This window comes from Aethalodelphis obliquidens, unplaced genomic scaffold, assembly GCF_003676395.1.
Source record: "Aethalodelphis obliquidens isolate GAN/ISIS:26980383/991018 unplaced genomic scaffold, ASM367639v1 scaffold12, whole genome shotgun sequence".
Lineage (NCBI taxonomy): Eukaryota > Metazoa > Chordata > Mammalia > Artiodactyla > Delphinidae > Aethalodelphis > Aethalodelphis obliquidens.
In genome coordinates this window covers 23,283,721-23,300,106 of record NW_020837956.1, presented here as the reverse complement: position 1 = coordinate 23,300,106, position 16,386 = coordinate 23,283,721, and the positions used below count along the sequence as shown (strand labels likewise).

Here is a 16,386-nt window from a genome sequence, read left to right as displayed (position 1 = left end):
GTCTGGGCGGCTGAGCAGGCAGAGAGCACCTGTGAATGTCTCTTCCTTAGCAACCACCCATGATATTCTAGAGCTAGTCCATTCAACCAGTCCCTACTTGTTATCTGCTCTCTTTTAAATGATCGTCTTTGAAGGAGCTCATGTACAGGATACACGTGGAGGAATGCTTTCTTTAATAAACCAGTGGAAAACTGCCAAGATGCTGAAGGGGTCTGGAAACCATGGCACGTGAGGGACCATTGAGAGAATTGTGTATTTTCGCGGGGTGAAGGGAAAATGACCCCAGGGTCAGGTAGCTAGCTGTGTCACACGGCCAGTGCTAGGACAGCCACCGCCCAATGTGTGTCTACAGTATCCCAGACACTTAATACACAGTGTCTCTAACCCTCACAGTCACGTGAACGGGAGAAATCACTAATGGCATTTTATACACGAGGAAACTGAGGCTCAGAGACAAGGCTACTTATCTGGTAAGTGGTAAGCCCTGGATTGAAACCCAGTTCTGTGTGTCTCAGTAGCCTGTATCCTTCCCAACATGCCACACAGCCCCCTGACTGATGGTTGAACGTAGCAGTAAGGCAGGTTCTGACTCACCATCAGAAAGAACCTCCTCAGACTTAGAACTGTCTAATACAGAAAAGGGTCAGCCCACAAAACAAAGAGTCCCTTATCTCATAAAGTATTCACAGACTGAATGACTATGTCTGTCTTCAGTGTAGAAGAAGGATTCCTGCCGTGGGAAGGAGGTTAGATTTTTCTGGTTTCTAAAGTTCTTTCCAAACCTAGGATTCTGTATTTCAACATCAGTTAAAAAAAAAAAAAAAATCCCTAATTATATTTAGATGATGTAATGTAATTGTGTCTTATTATTCAAGCATGTTCATGTTCTATTCATTTCAGTCTTTCTCTAGAAAAACATGTTAGATTAAAGCTTTTCCACACAGCCTTTGGTAGAATTTCAGGTCTTAACTCCTCTTGTAGCTTTATATAACGAGGTTAAATTAAAAAACCCTGTTAGCAAATTCCCTGGCTGTCCAGTGGTTAGGACTCGGCGCTCTCACTGCCATGGCCTTGGGTGCAGTCCCTGGTCAGGAACTAGGATCCCGAAAGCCACAAGACAAGGCCTGAACAAAAGCAACCCCCGCCCCCAAACCCTATTAGATTACAAATATTTTTCCAGTTGAGAATTTTCTTGAGCCTTTCTTATATTAATGTCACAGAGCTGAGTGTTAGACAAAGGACAGTAGAAGTCTGTAAGAAAGCCGCACTGCTTCTGCGGGCTGTACACATTACACTTTTAATGAAAATGGCTATTGTTAAGCTTTCTCAAGTTATCTTGATTCTATGATCATTTATATGACGAAAGTACATACTGTTGGCCTCAAACAGTGAAATAATGGAAACTCATGTTCTCTTTTGTTGTTCTTTTGTTTTGTTTTTCCTTTTGTGGTAAAGACCTTTAATATAAGATCTACCCTCTTAGCAAATTTTTAAATATACAGTACAGTATTGTTAACCATAAGCCCTCTGTTGTACATTTCCAGAATTTATTCATCTTACATAACTGAAACTTTGCACCCTTTGACCAGTACCTCCTCATCTTCCCCTCCTCCAGCCCCTGGCAGTCCCTCCTAGCAAATTCTACTCTCTGCTTCTAGGAGTTTGATTATTTTAGATCCTACACGTAAGTGAGACCATGCAATATTTGTCCTTCTGTGTCTGGCTTATTTCACTTAACATAACGTCCTGCATGTCCATTCATGTTGCTACAAATGGCAGGATTTCCTTTTTCTTTTAAAGGCTGAATAATATGCCACTGTATATATACCACTTTTTAAAAGTCCATTAGTCCTTCATCGGACATTTAGGTTGTTTCTATACCTTGGCTATTGGGAATAATGCTACAGTGAATGTGGGAGTGCAGATAGCTCTTCGAGATCGATTTTTTGGGGTATATACCCAGAAGTGGGATTACTGGATCAAATGGTAGTTCTATTTTTAATTTTTTGAGGAACCTCCATATTGTTTCCTTAGCGGCTGCACCAATTTGCATTCCCACCAGCAGCACAGAAGGATTCTCTTTTCTCCACATCCTTGCCAACACTTGCCAGTCCTTTGTTTTTTGATAAACAGCCATGCTAATAGGTGTGAGATTATATCTCATTGTGGTTTTGATTTGCATTTCCCTGATGATTAGTCATGAGCATCTTTTCATGTGCCTGTTGGCCATCTGCATATCTTCTTTGGAGAAATGGCTCTTCAGGTCCTTTGCCCATTTTCTAACTGAGTATTTTTTTGCTATTGAGCTGTAGGAGTGGAACCTCATGTTCTTAATCCAATGTTCAAATGCTTGAACGAAGCCAAAAAATTCTGGGACATGGGGAGATTATAGAGGTTAGGGGGTAAGACTAGGGAGGTGAGCGGCAGAGAGGCAGGTAGCCTGGGAGACCTGGCTTTCCTGGCTCCCTCTGTCTGGAGGGACTAACAGTGGGGTGTGGGTATGCAGGAGGCAGGCAGATGGAGATTCTCAGAGTGGGAAAGTGTGTGCAGTTCCTCTGTGTAACAGTTCCTTCCTGTGTTAGAGTTGAGTACACTGTACCACACTCCACCCTTTAGCTGGGAAAAGGTAATCAAATCAGGGATTACCCATATTGCAATATGTGGAATATTTCAGTAGACTGAACTTTATCATAGTGCCTCTGAGCTGTATTCACTAGATAGTAAAGTTAAATAGTGTCGATTTTTGTCAAAAAGATAACGGCATGCAGCTCAATTCCTAACACTAATTCATAGCACTGTGTCAGTTCTAAAATATGGAACTAAAATTTTTGCAAACCACAAAAATACAAAGGATCCAATACACATAGATATGGTTTGATAGGTGAAGCATAAGAAGTAAAAATAAGAAGATGCACTTTTCAAGTGCTTACTGCTAGCAAGGTCACACTAGCAATGAATGAAGATTTTACCACTGCTGCCCACCACCCCAAAATAAAACTGCTAGAAACACTTAGTTCTTGATGCAGGAAGCAAATGGTTTTTATTTTTAGGCCTTACCTGCTCATTTAAAATTGTGAAATGGTTTAGTTCAACTTTAATACCAGAATATTCATCACAAAAAGTTAAATACAAGTTATTTATTTAACAAGTATTGTGAACTTACAGGGTGCAAAGCATAAAAATAAATAAGATACAATTTCTGTCCTTAAGGAATTTACAATGTTTTGAGCGAGAAAGCAAGCTACATAAATAGTATAAATAGTATAAAAGAGTGAGCAACAGGGAAGAAAAGGGTAAGCAAGAGTGTGGGATGGAGAGTCTGCAGTTCCAAATGGAATCCAGGGGTTCCCTCCCATCCCCACAGGGTTGAGATCGGTGATAAAGAGGCTCAGTGGGGTCTTTAGAATCATCTGAGAAGGCCAGAGAGAAAGGCTGTTCTAAATTTCCATTCTGCTGGGGCGGTATTGGCAACCGGCGGCGTCAGCCCAGGGTAGGAGACGGCTCCAGAAAGCAGCTTCCTTGCTCCTACTGCCCCAGGAAAAAGAGGGGAAAAGGGAGATGCGATCAACACCTGGAGTACGTGCAGCATTGAAGGATTTTTGTGGCAGATAAGATTGTAATCTTTATAAATTATTCCCCCAAACTAACCATGACGTTTTGCCATTAGTCTTGGGAACACGGAGTACAACTTTGCAAAATTCCTTTGGATAATTGAATAATAAGCACAAGCATTTAACAAGATCGATTACAATTTTTTTGGTATTAAAAATATCTACACTTTATTTTATTTAACATCTTTATTGGAGTATAATTGCTTTACAATGGTGTGTTAGTTTCTGCTGTATAACAAAGTGAATCAGCTATACGTATACATACATCCCCATATCTCCTCCCTCTTGCGTCTCCCTCCCTCCCAGCCTCCCTATCCCACCCCTCTAGGAGGTCACAAAGCACCGAGCTGATCTCCCTATATGATGCAGCTGCTCCCCCCAGCAATCTATTTTACATTTGGTAGTGTATATCTGTCCATGCCACTCTCTCGCTTCAGATTACAATTTTTTAATATGAAACTATACTCAATGTATGACAATCAAGGACAGCTATATATTGAGACTAAAACCTGTGATAATTAACAATAGAGTCACCGGTACTAAAATTATCACGAGCAGAAGGTGTTGCAAACAAATAATGAGTAACAGAATTCATGTAATTGCCTGCTGTAGACGTGGAACTGCAAGAGGCAGGAGACCGTGATTAGTTCTGTAAATTCATCAACAGCACTGCCAGCCACTCCTAAGCGGCATCACGAACGTGAAGCGCCCTGTGGTGGTCTTGGGACAGAGCGGAGGTGAAGGGAGGGCTGACGTGTGATCTGTATGTACGCTGCATCGCTCGTTCCTCCAGGCATCCGTTCCCTAAGAGCATTAGCCAAGAGCAGGGGCAAATGTTTTCAACAAGAGGAAATAAAATCGGCGAATACAATTAAACTGCGTGTACAAGCAGAACACTGTAAATTAAAACAGTCAGGTGATGGATTATAATTATTATATATATATTCGTCTATAAAATCAGCTCAGATTTAAGGTCTTTCAGGCCACATCGAGTGGCTGGTTAGCTCAGTTGGTTAGAGTGCGGTGCTAGTAAGTTCCTTCAGGTCACAAAGAAAAAGACACGGCCTAGTTACTTTTGTTCAGAGTTTTGTAAACTGTGTTCAGCTAGGTGAAATATTGGTGGTGGTTTCACAAGACCAACAAAAAAAGTGATGCCAGTGATACTTTTTTCCTTTCAAGATGTGTTCTGTAGGAAAAATAGAGTCCATTTACATGATTATTATTGTGTAATAATCTGCCTTTTGAATGAAATTCACACGAGAATTCATATGGTAGTGCTCTCACATTTATAACTCATGTGCTCCTGCTGTGTTATAAGTATAAAAACTGTTCTATAGTAAGTAAGTTTGGGAAATTCTGTTTCAGTGACAGGGGCTCATTGCAAAGCTCTAGGAAGAAAGAGGTCACCGGACATGGTCAGAGCAGACACCCAGGGTCATGGGGCTCCTGGGTGCCTCCGTCCCAGCAAAGCCTGGTACTCATTCATTGTCATTCCAAATCCAGAGCAGCTCTGGAGACCCTCCTTCTCTGTGAGTGTTCACCCTTTCTCAGATTGTCGCCATCCAACAAGGAGCTTTTCTATGGTGCTTCTGTGCCAAGCCACGTTGACGAATGGCCTCCCCGGTGTCCAGGGCTGGTCACACTTGAAGTAGTGGGCTGGTTTCGTTTGGAGCACGGTGGCATAAATCATCATGACTTTGTAGGAAGAATTGCTGAGTGTCCCTTTCCCCACTCGGCACTCACAGTCATCCCTAGAAGGGTCCAGGGCCCGGAGCAGTGGCTCAGGCTGGGACCACCCCAGCTAATTGCACTTGAGCTGAGGCCATGCCTTCAGAACCTTCCATAGGCTCTTTGGGATAATATTCAAGTCAGGAATTTCTAAATTAAACTTTAATCCTGCTCAGGAAGAGTGCGGTGCGGCTCCCGACAGCTCCCTACCCAAGGGCTGGGCCTGCCCTGCACAGTGCTGAGAGCTGACGGGGTGGGGATGCGGGTACTTGCACACGGCCAGTGGGGTGTGAACCGTAAATTGCTTTGTGAAGAGCCTTTGAACTTCACTTCTGAGAACCTACCTTAAGGAAATAAACAAAATACCCCCAAAGTTTTAAATGTAATTCTTCCCACCATTATTTTATAATATTGAAGATTATCAAAACAATATAAATGTATTTATACATTTGTAAATGTATATACTGTAGGGGAATGGTAAAACATTATGGTATATGGTAAACATAAATATTTCCTATAGGGTAAATTATAATATAAAAATATGTACCATTAAAATTATATTAATAAAACTTGATTGGCATGGAAAATTCTTAAGTTGTAATAGTAAAGGAGAAAAGTGGGATATAAAATTGTAGGTATAGTTGCATCTCAATTATGTAAGGAACACTGGAAAGGAACAGGCCAGTGTGTCAACAGAAATTGCCTTTGGGAGGTGGAATTATGGGTAGTTTTTCTTCCCCCTTCTCCTATGTCTCCTTCTTTATCCTTTACTGTACTTTCTGTGTTTTCTACAACGAGCAAATATTACTTTCACAATGAGGAAAAGTTTTTGCAAAGAAAAGCACATAACTAGAAAAAAGTAAATAAAAATTTGACTGAAAGTAGAGAAATTGAGAGGTACAATTAGTTATCATCCTGGTGACCAAGATGGTTCTTCACTGACCACCTGTTAAAGAAGAGATAGAACAGGCCTTCTGTTCTGAAGGAGATATTCAATTCTTGTCCCATAATGGAAAATTTAAAACCTCTGGGGTAGCTAAACAGATCCTGAGGTGACTAATTCCCTCAGTTAGTGTGGGGATCACCGACTCCACAGGGAAGGTGGGAATGACTCACCCTCTGATGATGGGTGATTGCCTTTGTTCTCCTGTTTATCACCTCCTGGCCAGTTCTGCTCCTTGAGGATGACCCAGAGCAGTCTGGAATCTCTTCCTTCCTCTTTTGACTCCTTGGGGAGGGTCTGTGGTCGAGTGGAGGCAGACGGGAAGGAGGCTTGAAAGAGTGTGGTATGTGGCATGTCACATGGCTGCCTTATCCAGATCTGATTGTACTTAATTGCATCTTCCATTGCTGCACCTCCATTCGAGAAAGGCAGGAGCGAGCCAGTGTATTTGCCCTGTTCCAGCCTTGCCCCTCCCTAATCCTTTTCACCAGCTGCAGAAGGACCTTTCTACCCTGCGTGGACCAGTAATTCTACTCTTCCCCCTAACGTCTTAGTGACCCTCCTTTGCCTTCAAGGATAAAGCGTTAGACTCCTAGCTCTGTCAGGCCCTGCTGCTCTGTCAGCCTCATCTCTACCATTCCCTCCCTGCTTCATACCTCACGTCCTAAACTGCTCGTGGTTTCCCCAAAGCATCTGGCTTTCCCTTGCCTCTCTAGACCTCTCTCCGCTCCACCTGAGTAACTTCTACTCGTTCTCCAGGCCTCAGACATGCGAATGCCATATTTTCAGGGACGCCTGCCCTGCCCTCAGGGCCCGGGAGAACCCTCCTCTCATTGGTCCCATACCTGTGCTTACCCTGATCTTGCTTCTTGTCACCAGTGCTTGTTCATCTGTCCCTCTCCTAGACAGGGAAGGACTGGGCCTTTTTCACCTGTGTTTTCCCAGCAGCACCTCGAAAAGCATCAGACATATAATAGGCACTCGATAAATATTTGCGGAATGAATGAACACAACTAATGATGATCCAAATAGTAAGAATGGTTGCCTCTATCCTCCTTTAAAATGAACACGGTTTGCTAAACACTGACATTGACAACTGGAAGGTCAGAGTGGGGACCTTGCAGGTTTTTTGTGGCCATGTTAACTTTTATGGTTTTTCTAGTGGGGCTGCTCGTTCTCTGAAGGGTCTGGAGCAGAGCATGAGAGGTAGCTGTACTTGAACTGTGCTCTAACTCTGATCTCTCTTAGACTTTAAGCACGTAGACGTTAGCTTGCACTTGAATGATTTGTATTTTTTCTGGTTGACCTTTAGTTTGCCTCTAATGATAAATTTTCTAAGAATTCAGGTGGAGACACTTGTCCTAAGGTTCCTCTGATATGACTGCAGAACAAACAACCAGGGACCCTCATGCATGACAAATCGTACCAGGGCCAATTAGGGTTATTTTTTTAAACTTTAACTTTAGATTCTTGAGCAACAGCTTCAGCAAATGAAAGCAACTTATCAGCTAAACCAAGAGAAGTTAGAGTACAGCTTCCAGGTGCTGAAGAAGAGAGATGAAGAAAGCACAGTGATTAAATCCCAGCAAAAGAGGAAGATCAACTGGTAAGCTAGCATGCACAGCGTCTTTGTTCTGGGCCTTTCTGTGCTGAAAAGAGGGATGGGTCTGTACTCTTTTGTAGGAGTAGAAACTGTTAAAAATATAACCAATTCTTATTAAAATATTTTTTTTGAGGGGGGAAAACATTCAACTGGTTCTACCCTCCCCACACCCCGAAAAGAGTTTACAGCAAGAAGTCTGTCTCCCATCCCTCCTTTATCTGGGTCCTCTGTCCCACCTCTGTGACCATTATTCATTTCTTTTGTTTCGTCCAGAATTTCCTCACGCACGTACAAGCAAACACAGATAGACAGTCTCATCCCCTTCTGCTTTTACACAAACGATAGCATTCTATACACACTGTTCTATGTCTTGAAGATGTTTCCATACCAGTTCGTAGAGAAGGTTCACATTATTTCTTAAGCTGCCTCGTATTCCACTGCATAGACATGCTAGGATTTACTTGCCCAGTCCCACACTGATGCACATTTCGATGGCTTCTAATCTCTTGCTGTTGCAAATAATGCCAACATAAGTACTTATGTCAATGTGTCACTTCTCATGTGTGCCCGGCTATCTGGGTAATGCTCAACTTGTAATTACAGAAGCAGTACATGTGCATTATAGAAAATTAGAAAATACCACAAATGAAAGTGAGATAAAAACATAAAAATAGGGCTTCCCTGGTGGCGCAGTGGTTGAGAGTCCGCCTGCCGATGCAGGGGACACGGGTTCGTGCCCCGGCCCGGGAGGATCCCACATGCCACGGAGCAGCTGGGCCCGTGAGCCATGGCCGCTGAGCTTGCGCGTCTGGAGCCTGCGCTCCACAACGGGAGAGGCCACAACAGTGAGAGGCCTGCATACCGCAAAAAAAGAAAAAAAACAAAACAAAAAACATAAAAATGCCATATTCCTCCTACCAGAGATTAAGTGTATCTTTCTTTTTTTTTTCCTTTTTTTGCAGACTAACTTTTTTTTTTCCTCTTCAACCCAGCCTTCATGATGTACTTAACAATCTGAGATCAAAATATAACAAGCAGGTAAAGCAGTTTCAGGAGGAGAACCAGTCCCTAACCTCAGACTACAAACGCTTTGTGATGCAATTCAAGGAGATGCAGAAAGCCATGAGGTATTTCAGGGACGTGGGTCCCAAGGCATGTGCCCTAGGATAGAGGTTGCAGGGGTAGAGCTGGTAGCGGCGGTGATTTCATCAGACTTTGATATCACCTGCTTCTGGGGAGCTGGACCAGGGTACCAGAGAATCCTTTGTGCTGTCTTTCCTGTCCCTTTACTTGCATGTCACCTGCCTTGTTCTCACAGGTGAGAATCAGGGGCTCAGGGATTGGGCCAGGCTCAGGATTTCCCACAGCTCTGCCTCGGTCCTTGCCCTGCTGCTAATTGGGGGTGGGGACGGGGGCTGGCCTGGCACTGGAATCAGCTGGCCCCGGTCAATAACTCTCCTTCACAGGCATTTCGCTCTCATTGATGACAAGCAGTTTCGGGAGATTTGGCTGATGAATGAAGAGGAGGCAAAAGATCTGATTAGCAGAGCCTTTGATGTAGACAGGGTCATCCATACCCATCACCTGGGGCTCCCCTGGACAGCACCTGACTTCTGGTTCCTGAAGAATGTGGGACCAATTTCTCAGCAGCAGCGGAAGTCGGCCACGCAAATCTTAGAGGAAGTGCTGATGGAAGCAGGTGACTGGAACAGAGTCATAGCATCTTCGAGCTGGAGTGGAGGGGCCCTCTGAGAACATCGGGTCAACCCACTCCTTTTACAGATAAGGGAAATGAAAGCAGTTCCCTTATCTGGGGGATAAGGTTTCATAGCTTAAGAGGTCCAGAGAGCATGATTGGTTGATATGACTTTTAAGTTTCCTCTAATTTATTGCTTTACCTTCTCCCCTGTATTATAAACTGGTACTTAGATCTAGAAGCTTGATCAGATTCAAGTTCACTTTATTTTCCCTATATACACTGTTGCCTACCTCCATTGGGATAAACTGATGCCAAGTTGTCTCCCTTTGTGATGTTAGCAACCATTGATAACCATTGTCTAAGATCCATTAACTGCATTAGGGATTGCAGCAAAATGGTGTTCTGAGTTCCATCATTCTGCCTTCATTTATTAGCTGGAACCCTTCTGAAAAGAGAATCTTCTCCCCATCAGCTATCTGCTACCCTGAGATGCAGTTTGTACAGGAAAAGCAGGAGAGTGCTTAGTCTTTTTTCTGTTTACTAGTCTTCAGAATAAATAGACGGGGGCTCTAGCATCTTCTAAAGGTGACCAATGAGGTTTTATTTAAATTTTTCCTTATGAACACATGGGTTTAAACAAATGTGATGTTTCGGTTTACTACAGTTATCATCCTTACTAATGCTCTACTTATTCCATCTTTGGCCCCGTCGGCTTCTGGGTCCTTTCGACACAACCCCAGCAGTCTTTGATAGCTTCATGGCTTTCCAGAATGACCAGATGTTCCAGGCTCACATTATGTTTTTCCTGCTTCAAGTCTGGAATCAGCCATTCCTCCAAGGAGACTTTGTCCTTTTAAATAGGGAATGGCATTTTGAAACCATAGTCTGGGTGCTGGAGGGCTCACTGTTTTGATTGGTCATCGTTTCCAGGCCTTCTCAGTGGGTGAGCCGAGAGTATAGGATTATGTTTTAAAGATAAACATAAAATAAATCATGTATTTATGATACATGATTTATTTTATCTTTAAAACATAATCCTAATGCTTCCTAATCACCAGGATGCCAGAATTTTTTACTTAACCTTATCAAAGTGTATCTCCTTTCTCCCAACTTGAAAATCTTCATACTCAGCGCCTTCAAAATAATTACTCATATACGTTTTTACGGTACCACAAAATAGTCTCAGAATAAAAGAGCAACCCTACCACTAACAAATGATTACTAAAAAGAGTTTAAACTTTTTTTGCAGTTCTTTTTGTTCTTAGGATACAACCTACTAGGGATGTACAGACAGATTACTGTCTTTTAAAATCACTTGGAATGCTTTCTGTGTGGTTATGTCACCAACTGTATACACGCTTAGGTCTTTTTGTTTCATGTTAGTTTTGATTGTTAGTGATTGCTCTTTTACAACTGAATTTTGTTTTATAATTATGTAAAATATTTACATTTCCAAAGTCAAATGTACAAAAAAGTTATACTCAATAAATAGCTTTTATCCTCTTTTGTCCCTCTCCTCTAGGTAACTATTTAATAATTTACGGTTTATCCTTCCGTTACTTTTTAAAATTATAAACAAATGTGTATGTCTTTATATAAACCAATTTTTAGGTAAATGAGAACATATGCTTTTCTCCACCTTGCTTTCTTTATGTACAATATATCCTGGAGATGCGTCTATACTAGGAAGAAGAAATACTCTTCATTCCTTTTTTATCTGGTGCTCTATTGTGTGACTGGGCTGTAATTATTCAAATAGTCCTCTGTTGATGGTCATTTGGGATATCTCCAGTTTTCTTGGCGTCTTTGCTATTAGAATATTGCTGTAACACATAGCTTTGTGCCTTTGTGTTTTCATGTTTTTGCCTGGGAATTGTTGGGATATTTCCCTAGAAGTAGGATCACTGGATCAAAGGGTAAATGCCTCTGTAATTTTTCTGGGTCTTGCTCCATAGGGATGGTACCATTTTGCATTCCACCAGCAATTTGCTCTTGTCCTTTTCAAAATCTTTTCATATATATTATCTTGTTTTACCTTTTGAGCAAGTAGTAAAACCTGGGCAGTGCAATGATTTGTATTACTATTGTCAGTTGAGGGATGTATAGCATAAAACACTTTTTAAAATTTTCATTAAGGAAAATTTTGCTGTTGCTACCAGCTGCCAGTTCGTGCTGACACTGTTCTGTGAGGCCGCTACTTTTCCTGCATTTTCATGGGCTGCTTCTAATCTTCTGCAGGTTTAGAAACCACGTGGTGGATGTGTTAGATTTCTCTCTCAAATAACTAACAGGTTCACGGTCTCCCTACCACTTCCTGGTCAAGGCTGGATTTTGAGTATGGTGTTTCCAGTTAGATGAAACTGGGAAGAGTGAGGCTTTCTAGGCTGGCCAAGGGTGGCAGAATTCTCCGGATAGTCTCTTATTTCGACCCCCAACCTCCCTTTTTGTTCTCCCCACGTGATGGGCTTTCTTCAGCTAAAGGAACTTGCTAGTGCCTTAAAGACGCCTTTTAAGGCCTACATTTCCTCAAGGAAAGCCGTTTGACTGTTCCTCAAAGTGAAGCAGCCCAAGGAGTCACCTTCTCTTTCTTTCTCTCTCTCTTCTCGCTATGGCCCCTCTGCAGAAGAGAAGCGGGCAGAGGAGGCCGCCTCAGAGCCAGGGTCGTACCTGGACCTGCCAAAGCAAGTGTCAGCGAAAACTACCAGGAAGATCCTGACGCTCCTGTGTGACGAGTCGGTGAGGCTGGGCTCCTGGCGGGTGGCTTGGCCGACTTCCTGCCCTTCTCGAGGGCTGGACGGGCCAGAGGTGGTCTGGAGGCAGGAGTGGACTGGCCCTCAGGGTGGTGCTGGGGGCGGCCCCTGGGCTTCGTGGGGTCGCGGAGAGGCTGTCGTGCTCCAGAGCTGACCTGGCTGGTCCCCAGGCCCTACCTTCGTGGTCAGCAAGCCTGGCCCAGGCCAGCCAACGGGCTCCTGCTAATTAAAAAAGAAATGCTAAACAATTGCTCATCTGCGAGAGAAAGGGCACCCGTCTCGCCTCCGTGCATACACCTGACAAGTAGCGTGGCCACAACCGACGGTGGCCTTTCTCTGGGAGCTGAGCCTGCAATTACTCTGGGGGTGTTAGGCCTTGGATATCTTCACTGTATCTTAGCAAAACTAATTGGTGTAAAGGCCTCGCTGGAGCTGGTCCAGCTAAAAGTCTTATTGTACCCAAACAGATTTGGTGTTTAGGCAGATTTTCATTTCTGAGATGGGAAGCAGGTGGCACAAAGATTGGCAGCCTCCAGTCCACTTGGGACAGTTCTTGGGCACGAGGGGGGGCTCCTGCCACCGAGGGCAGCTCCAGCTGAAGGAAGCGGCCGGCGGGTGCCCCCCTCTGTCCGCAGGCTTGCTGCCGGTGGCCACCCCTCCAAGGAGCCCTCCCCCACGCGTTGTTCCCACTCCGAGCGGGCACCCAGTCTTCTCCCCCCTCACCCCCGCACTTGACGTGCACCGTGTTCTGCTCTGGTGTCTCCATCTCCCCCCAGCCCTCCTCTCCTCCAGCTCACTGCCTACCGCTGTGTCCGGTAGATGTCTGGGGAGTAGCATTTGAGTGAAGTGACATGGGCGGGTGGGAACGGGACTGGACCACGTCTGGACTGCGGCGGGGAGCTCAGGTGTTCGCCCCATGGCTTGTGGGCGAGGTGCGGGGAACTCAGTCCATCGTGAGGATTGGCTTTGTCTCTGGGAAGGGCTCTTAGGCATCCCGGGAAGGCCTCCCTCCGAGGGCCCTGCTGTCCGATGTGTCAGCCCTGGGCTTCTGCTCTGTGGAGTTGTCCCTGGCTAGTTACCCAGAGGGGGGATGCGGGACCTGGGACTCGTCCTGAACCCTGTCTCTGACTGGAGATGTCATCTTCCTTCTCCTCAGGGTTTCCTCATAGAGAGGAAGCTGCTGAGCCTTCTCCTGCCCCTGGACAAGAACGAGTGTTACCTGCTGAAGTTGGACGCCATCTTCTCAGTGAGTCCCCCCAGGGCTGAGTGGGTGAGGGTCCTGGGGTAAAGACAGCCCCCTGGGGTTTCCAGCATTGCCTCAGCCCAGGAGTAGATGCGGGGCTCCCGGGGCTTCCCCGGCTCCCTGTCACATCCTTCCCTTCACCTGTTTTCCATGTACGAATTGGCCTCAGAGTCGCATCGATGTCTCCCATCCCACCCCTTCCTCTGTCAGTTCCTCTCTCATGGCCCAGCTCTCAGCCGTAGGTTCTCCCCTCCGCCCCTAGACTGAGATGTGGGTTCAGCCCCGTTAGCATTCTCGTGCCCACCAGGCCTATATGGAGCCGTTCCTGACCTGAACGTCGTTCCTCTGTTCTGATGTGCGTGTCCAGATTCACTGAGCTCTCCGGGCTTGAATGGCCTGTACTCTGGGCCATGGCAGGCGCTGGGGCTGCTGAGGGGAGCGAGCCCCCTGCTCTCGGGAGCTGAGGGCCTGGTGACTCCCGGAGCCATGTGGAGAGGGGCGCTTCTTGATGTGTGGTATTTGAGCAGTCATTCTATTTTTCCCTCAGGCCCTTGGAATCGAAAATGAAGATGACTTGTATAAACTAGTAAACTTCTTCCTCAAATACCAAGCTCATCATTCACCTCCCAGCCAGGTAAAGTGACGTGTAATAAAAAAGAGAGCATTTAAAATTCTCCTGGAAGCCCCCAGAGAGCATTGCTGCCTTTGAATAATACTTCTGGAGAAATAGTGAGGGTTTTGTGTCAAGGATAGCTAACCTAGCATTTCCCTTGTTATTATTACTTTTTGTCTTTGTAAAGGGAAGGCTGGCTGGCGATGAGATGCTGGTCTTATACTGAGGCCCAAGGAGTCTTTTCCAGGGCCTTCCCTCAAAGCCAGGCCTCAGCCACATGAGACCTGGGCTCACCAAGTTCTGAATATTTTGATCCGTAGCACTTCCCTGCAAAGCAGGGCCCATTTTTAATACCTATCTTGATTGTAATTGACTATTTTGAGGAAGTCATCATGTTAAAAATATTATAAAATTTTAATATAAAAATTAAAACTTGAATTAAAAAATGTTTTTAGTATTGTTAGCCCCAGGGTGAGTATCCTGTTATGCTTCCGAAAAGAGTTGGCTGAGTGGACAAAACACAGAAGCTAAAAAAAAAAAGGACATATTTGACTGCATTAAAAAAATTCTGTAGAGCAAAAATCACTATAAGCAAAGTTAAGATACAGATGACAGGAGGGGGGAAATATTTTTAATTCATATCACAGTTAAGGGCTAATTTCCTTACTATATAAAGAACTCTCATAAACCAATAAGAAAAAGACCCACAAGTCAATGGAACAGACAAGGGATATGAACAAACACCTCCTAGAAGAGGCAATAAGGTAACTTTTAGGGACTAGGGCCGCGGCAGCCATCGCTCTTTGCAGTTTGGTGTCGGAGTGAGTAGGGCCGACGCCAAGCAAGGAATTGTGTTCTCTCCAATCGCAGACCCTATAAGATTTGGCTATGTCCTTCATATTTGACTGGATTCACAGTGGTTTCAGCAGTGTGCTACAGTTTTTAGGATTATAAGAAAACTGGTAAATTGGTATTTCTTGGATTGGATAATGTGGGAAAAACAACATTGCTACACATGCTAAAAGATGACGGACTTGGACAACATGTCCCAATGTTACATCCCACTTCAGAAGAACTAACCATTGCTGGCATGACCGTTACAACTTTTGATCTGGGTGGACATGTTCAAGCTCGAAGAGTGTGGAAAAACTACCTTCCTGCTATCAACGGCATTGTACTTCTGGTAGATTGTGTAGACCATGAAAGGCTGTTAGAATCAAAAGAAGAACTTCATTCACTAATGACAGATGAAACTGTTGCTAATGTGCCTATACTGATTCTTGGGAATAAGACTGACGGGCCTGAAGCCATCAGTGAAGAGAGGTTGCGAGAGATGTTTGGTTTATATGGTCAGACAACAGGAAAGGGCAGTGTGTCTCTGAAAGAACTGAATGCCCAGCCCTTAGAAGTTTTCATGTGTAGTGTGCTCAAAAGATGAGGCTATGGAGAAGGCTTCCGCTGGATGGCGCAGTACATTGATTAACACCAGCCCCCATTGGTTCAAGGTCTCACCATTCAGGCCTACTCAGAGATTTGATCACTCATCACGCATAACTTGAATTCGATAGACTTTTGTTGGTTAGAAAACAGATGTTTTTTAGATTAATATTTTATCAACCTAATCTGAGTTAGAATTGAAAACTGATTCTAGTAAGCTTGAATATCACAATGTTAGCCTTCTAATTCCATAAAAATAATTAGTTTCTACAGTTTATAATCTGACATTACCTCCAGCACCATTTTTAAAGAGCAACTTTCCAGACTACATTTGAAGCACTTTTTAATATGAAACTACAAATGTAAACCATATTTAAAAGTTCATCATGTTACATTTTTTATGTACTTTTTTGGAACTAGTTTTTAAATTTTAGATTATGTGTCCATCTATCTTAAGTGAACAGTTAATAATTAGCTTATTGATGATTGCATGAAGCCTTACAGTTTTCATTATTTTTTCTTATGCAAACGTCATGCAATAAAGCAAACCCTAATATTTGGCATCCTTGTTGGGCAAATGTTTCATTTTAATATGCCTTATCTGGCTAGTATGCTCTGAAATTTTGCATGTTTAATATTATCTATATGAGGGGGTTACCGGGAAAGGAGATTGCTTCAGAATATTTAGAATAATGCCTAAGTTCCTAGAGGCTTTTGCATTTTCCAGGAGACAAGTTGTGTTTGGTGGCAACTTATACC

General features: G+C 43.9%; 1 protein-coding gene and 1 pseudogene across 1 annotated transcript in view; both read left to right on the top strand.

Annotated features, from left to right (window-relative positions):
- DRC1 (dynein regulatory complex subunit 1) overlaps window positions 1-16,386 on the top strand; it is a 45,880-nt gene that overhangs the window by 20,822 nt on the left and 8,672 nt on the right. Inside the window, exons 8-13 of the mRNA XM_027113633.1 lie at window positions 7,749-7,888; window positions 8,878-9,012; window positions 9,352-9,584; window positions 12,208-12,320; window positions 13,491-13,580; window positions 14,125-14,211. Of these exons, the coding sequence (XP_026969434.1) occupies window positions 7,749-7,888; window positions 8,878-9,012; window positions 9,352-9,584; window positions 12,208-12,320; window positions 13,491-13,580; window positions 14,125-14,211 (798 nt within the window). The remainder of the gene's footprint in view (window positions 1-7,748; window positions 7,889-8,877; window positions 9,013-9,351; window positions 9,585-12,207; window positions 12,321-13,490; window positions 13,581-14,124; window positions 14,212-16,386) is intronic.
- On the top strand, window positions 14,739-15,812 carry LOC113623952 (GTP-binding protein SAR1b pseudogene; annotated as a pseudogene).